General features: G+C 39.5%; 1 protein-coding gene across 4 annotated transcripts in view; it reads left to right on the forward strand.

Annotated features, from left to right (window-relative positions):
• Nucleotides 1-6,000, forward strand: part of DNAJC12 (DnaJ heat shock protein family (Hsp40) member C12) — a 12,978-nt gene extending 6,978 nt beyond the window's left edge. For 2 of the 4 annotated variants that reach the window (XM_041490081.1, XM_041490082.1), the window contains 3 exons: nt 1,627-1,766; nt 2,900-3,101; nt 4,880-6,000. In XM_041490081.1, the coding sequence (XP_041346015.1) occupies nt 1,627-1,766; nt 2,900-3,101; nt 4,880-4,974 (437 nt within the window). In that variant the 3' untranslated portion in view covers nt 4,975-6,000. Of the gene's footprint in view, nt 1-1,626; nt 2,783-2,899; nt 3,102-4,853 lie in introns of those variants that run through there. The other 2 variants (XM_041490083.1, XR_005957055.1) reach the window with 2 other exon arrangements.

Consider the following 6,000-nt stretch of genomic DNA (forward strand, 5'->3'; position numbering starts at 1 on the left):
CAATGTTTTTCTTCTATTGGCATGGCAAGATAGTAAATTCAGCCTTTAATCTTTATTTCCCCTCAATATATTTTAATCATTGTGTGCATTGAGCATGTTCTATTTAAATAACAAGCTTGTGATATTCTTTCCAAGACTTGCACACTCCTTTGTGATAGTGAAGGAAGACACTTGTTGGATTTTTTTTATTTTTAGGACCTTGAACCTCTTTCAAAATAGAATTTATTTCTGGTGTGTGTCCCTTCCCAGACCTATGGAGTTTGTTCACTTCCATGCTCAGTCGCCCTCAAGTGCCACACTTGCATCAATCAGTTAATTTAGTGCCAGGAACAAGCCTGTGAGGAGCACATCAATGTGCTTTAGTTTCTTTTAACGTAATTTAATGACTGGAAGTGAAGAGAAGCCAGCCCCACGAGGAGCCTCTGTTTGCAGAACAGCAGCTGATGTTTGTGTTGATGAGGGGGCAGCTCCTCAGAGCTGGGAGGCCTGAGCAGCACCTGGGTTATCTGGGCAATCTTTGCCCATTCATCACCACAGAGAGCCCTGGGCAGAGCTCACCGAGGCTGAGCTACAGAAAAGAGCAGCCAAGTGCCAAATATCAGAGCAGCTTTGCTTGTCACAAAGAAATGTTATACTCTCTCTTTACCTGAACATGCCTTATTTACTTTAAATACCTTTTTACAATACTAAATGTGAGCATTTACTTTATGTGTTTTATTTCATCGGCTTAAAGCTTAATAAAGAGTAATTAAAGTAGACCTTTTATTTGTTTAAAACTAGTAATATTAGAATCACAAAACCTAGTACAATTGTTCCCTCAGCCTGTTGTCTCTTGTTTGATTTATTGTTACCAATTTTGATTAGTGTTTGGGTGTAGTGTATTTCAAAAGAACTCTCTGTAATTTGTAAACTGGAATAAATGAATGATAGTAATAATAATAGATCACTGTTCCATAGGTGAGTCATAGATAAAGTCTAAATCTTTATAACCCTTCCACAAATAGTAACGTGCAGGTGCATCCTTAGTAACCATTCCATGAAAAATTATCCTGTAGTGAAAAATGAGAGCTCTTACTCATGCAGTCTGGATAACGTTTTAGCATATGTGGAAAATACACTGAATAAAATGCACAAAATAATTAATCTGAGCTATATTTAGATTATTATTCTTGTTTGTCAGCTCCTGCTCATCTTTTTTTCTTGCTGCTCATGGTTCTGTTGCCGTGCTCTGCTCTGACTCCTGTGCTGCTGCAGATCTCAGTGTGCTCCTTCTAAGCAGTGTTGCTCTAATTTCCCTCTTTAAGGTGGTCTGCAGGGGTTGACTTGTGTCTTTTACCTGTGTACTCTGTAAGTTTCTCTCAAGTTTAAGAGCTTTTGAAGCTGGTAGACAAAGGAACATTTCAATCCTGATTTGCAGGGGTAGCAGTCCACCAAAGGTGCCATGATCCGAAAGCCAGGCAGAACTGCAAGCTGGAAGCAGAACCACATCCCTTGGCCACTTGCTTCTCCTTTTGCCTTCTCCTCTGCTTTGCTCTGAGCCATTGCTGGCAGGTCCCCTTTTGCATCTGAATTCATTTCTTTGCCAACCAAACCTTGTCCTCGGTGTCCTTTTTGTCTGTGTCCCAGTGGAGGATTTCCAGAGGCTGCAGCAGGCCAAGGAGACTCTGACCAACGAGGAGAGCCGTGCGCGTTACGATCACTGGCGCCGCAGCAGAGTCACCGTCCCGTTCCAGCAGTGGGCGGCCCTGAGCAGCTCCGTCAGAACGGTCGGTGCTGCCCCTTCGGGCCCTCAGCAGCTCAGCGGGGTGTGAGCTACAGCTGTGGGGGCTCCTGCACTGCCAGCCTCTGGGGATGGTGCAGGGAGATTGCTGCACTGTGGATGTTAAGGAAATTCAGGAAAAATTGGAGGACTTCAGGAGCCCATTCACAGAAGGGCGTTAAGCCAGTAGTTTTAGAGTGAATTTGTCAAGTTGCTGCTTTTGTAGGAAGTTTAAGTAACTTAAGGGCTGTTTTCAAATGCTTCAGCTCACTTTGCTTTTGTAGGAAACTTTTATTTCTTTTCAAAGTTAAGTTAAAGCTGTGATCTTTTTGTAATATATTCTCCTCTTGGTATATTGCTTATCAGATAGGCTTTCATGCTGTCTGATTAAATAAAGATGTCATTTGAAAAATCCAGAAGGTACTTCCTTGGAACCCTGGGCTTCCCACAGAGCTTTGGAGGGACCCTGCAAGGCTGGTGGGGTCATCTGAGACAGAGGCAGGAGGTTTTGGGGTGATTTCCCTCCTGATTTTGCTATTGAGAAGATTTGGTAGTGTGCCCCTAGTATAGGTCAATTCCATAATACTGGATTGGGCTACATAGTCATATTTTAAAGCAGATGAATAAAAGTCTCCTATGTCAATTCTGCCCACCTCAGTTCTGCTTAGGAGAGAAGTTTGAGACATTTCAACTACAGCATTATGCCTGAGCTTAAATGTTTGGTGGAAATATCCAATTAAGCTTAGTTGAGTTCCAAACAGATGTTATTCCACAGACTTTAATATTAAATATTTTCAGATTGCCTTGCCTTCAAAGGGTACTCTGAAGTCAAAGACAGCTTTGAAAATGAACATTTCTGAAGTCACCCAAGCCCTCTTAAAAAAAAGTCTGAATTCATGGCAGAAGAAACTGGACAAAAGGCCCTTAAAATTCTGATGTACATTTTGTTCTTCACCCCCACCTGACGTCCTCTCCAATGCTGTTTGTGACACGTAACCATACTTTCCTCTATCCTATTGACATGTAGGCTTCTCACTGTGCTTTGTTTAACCTTTTATTGCAGCAATATAAAAAAGAAAGAGTCATTAGAAACCCTTAAAGCATAGGGCTTAGTTCTTTGTTCTGTTTGCATTCCTTTAGTCAATGCACTGGGCTGTCCAAAGTAAGAAGGACCAAATGCTGGAAGCTCCTGACTTTGGTAATACCAACAACATAACTAACGAGATGTGGACACAACAGATGGAAAACAGTGGAGATGGATTATTGGAAGGGAGCAGGGAACAAGAAGATGTTGCAATCCCTGAAGTGAAACCACAGTCTTCAAAGAATCCAGACTCCCCAAGTAAGTGAAAACAGCAGTTATAGAAAATTGCAGTACTCAGGGATTGGCCTGAAATGGGGGCTTTCAGTCGTGAGAAAGTCTTCTCCAGAACAGCGTGTTGAACTTTTAGCTTTTTAAATGTGGTTTTGGATTGGGATTTTGGCTTGGGTTTTATGATTTTGATTACTTATTTAATTTTGAAGTTTTCAGATGCTCCTTCCTCCCTACCCCAAGTTTCCTTGTTTGTTTGCTAGTAAAAGCTGCAGCTGGAGAAGAAGGAGAAAAAAGTATGCTTCAATCAAAATGGAAAGTTTAGTTTTTCTGATATATAAAAATGCAAAGTAAAAAGAGAAGGCAGTTATTTTAAATGACTTTTTAAAATAAATTTTAGAACTGTTAAGTAAAATACTTAGGTTTGGGGAGTTTTTATCCATTATTCAGTAGTTTTGGACAGTTTGCATCTAATGAGTTTAGTGAGGTCTAAAATTTGAGACTTGAAGGCTTCTTCTGTATTCAAACAGTTTGTTTTTTTCTAAGTAGTGTATGCACCAGAATAAATGTGTGTTTCAGAAGTGTCACCCACCAGTCAGCACTTCCTGGCTGTGGTTTAGTACCTGATCAAAGCTTCCTTAGCACCACGGGCACCCTCTGTGCTGCCTGATCCTTCAGGACTTTCATAATCCTAGGCCCATGTTAGCACAGAACTGTTGTTAAACAAAATCCTGTCAATTCTCCCCAGTTTGATCAAACAGGAAATTAGGGTGAACTGTGAGGGGAGCAAAACCTAATGTAATCCCAAATATTTGTAGAATGCACAAAATTGCTAAGAAAATTCTACAAGGAAGTGTATGCCAGGCCTAACTGAAAACTTGATTTTGAAAAATTATGCTCTATAACTTCATACTATTTGCTTTCCTTTTTTTTTTTTTTTTTTTTTTTTTTTTTTTTTTCCCCTTGGTAATTAATTCCTCACTGTATCCTTTGTAGAACAGTAAAATTTTGAAGTAAAGAAAACATCATCTTGTTCCTTGTAATGGTGAATTTTCTTTTCATGTATCTTCTTTCTCAAGTTGGTCTTTTTTTTTAAGTTTTAATTTAATTTACAGGTATTTGAATGGAAAAACCTTCAAACTCATCAAGTGCCTACTTCCTTTATCCAGTGGCATATATTCACATTAATAAATGTTAATATTATATTTGACAGAGTGTGTGTGCACTTCAGTGTTTATACCCGATGTTAGGATGTTGATAATGTTTTTGTTTTGATCCAGCATGTTGAGTTCCACTTTGAAACTGTGGCATTGTCTGTTCCTGTCTGCTGGCCTGGATGAATTCTGGACTGCCACCTCCCTGGCTATTTCAGTTCAAACAACAAATTTGAGCACTAATTCTGCTCGTAGGATTCCCTTTGCTGTAAAAGGAAGGTCACATTTTAGTATGGAAAGGCCCCAGGTCACACTTGCAGATTTATCACATCACCACCTCCATCTTCTTCCTTAGATTAGGCCGATGCAATTTGTTCAGTTTTCCTTTGTGAGTCCCTTTAGGGTCTGCCAGGGCCTTGCTGTTCTCCTTTGGGACCTTCCCAGCGGATCTCTGTGTGAGGGTTGGTGTTTGAGCTCCTGTTCCAGCCTGCCAAGAACTCAGTGCTCCTATTTGTCCGTGCTAGACGAGAGCACTGGAAGTGACCACTTTTCTGCTTATTTCTTTTTGAGAAGACCATCAAGTATTATTTCAGAAAATTTAATTTTATGCATGTTTATAATAATTTAGTTGTCTTTCTCTTTTTTTCCCCTCAGGATTTTCAGAGGGGAATTACTGGCACTTGCGTTTCCGCTGGTCAGGCGATGCTCCATCAGACCTTCTGAGGAAATTCAGAAACTATGAGATCTAAAATGAGAAATACACAGGAGCATGAGATCATCTGTTCAGCATTCAGTTTGGGTTTTTTAACAGCAGTTACAAGTTATTTGTATTTTGTATTCTTTGATTGTAATGTGTTGTTCTAGTCAATGTCTACATACTGATTTATCACACCTACTGTGAGCGTTACAGATGGAGGTTTTTCTGTTCAATAAGCAAAGCCCTTTTCAGTATTAATATAAAGGGATGTTGTGAGGTTATCTAACATTTTGTATATTGTTTCTTGTATTCTCAAATATTGTGTAGTGATTAATATTTCTTTCAATAGTGTGATGTTATAAAAAACATACTCTCAGTAGAACCCTGGGCTCCAGGTATCCTGCTCAGCGAGGATCTTCCAAAAGCTTTATGACAAAGAACTGTAAACAGAGCTGTGCTTATCTCTTAACTCTGTGCTCTGCTTTACTTCTCCATTGCATTGTACTCACTGCAGTGATTTATAATGTACTCATTACAAACTTAACTTGTAGGAGAGTTGTGATCTTATGTTATAGATGAAATAAGAAGCTTCTTGTTATCCAAGGTCTCTGTGACAGATCAAGCACTCCTAAAAATCACTTAGCTTCTACCTTAACAAGAACACTTTTTGCACCAGCTGTTTGTTTTTGGAAGGCAGTTTCAGAACTTTACTTCTCCAGATAGCAATTTTTGGTTTAAGATGTATTGGTGGAAAACGGATCCCTTGTGTATGTGTGCCAACGTTGTCCTGTGGCTTCATAGCAATTCCCCTCCCTGCTCAGGTGTGCTAGACATGGTTTTACCAGAGTTTTGTACAGTGAGGAATGAAAAATCAGACTAGTCAGCACTAATGTGTACAAAATCTCACATGAAAAGTTTTTGATACTTTGGGCAACTTCAAATTCTGCATTGTTGTTTATTTATTCTGTGTTTGTTTTCTTCTTTGCAAACTTGGCTAATATGTCAGGTATTGACATTGTGGTTTTGTGCAGGCAGATAATTCCATCAGCAGCAAATAAAACTTTATGCATACAGAAAA

Source organism: Pyrgilauda ruficollis, unplaced genomic scaffold, assembly GCF_017590135.1.
Source record: "Pyrgilauda ruficollis isolate IOZ18807 unplaced genomic scaffold, ASM1759013v1 scaffold98, whole genome shotgun sequence".
NCBI lineage: Eukaryota > Metazoa > Chordata > Aves > Passeriformes > Passeridae > Pyrgilauda > Pyrgilauda ruficollis.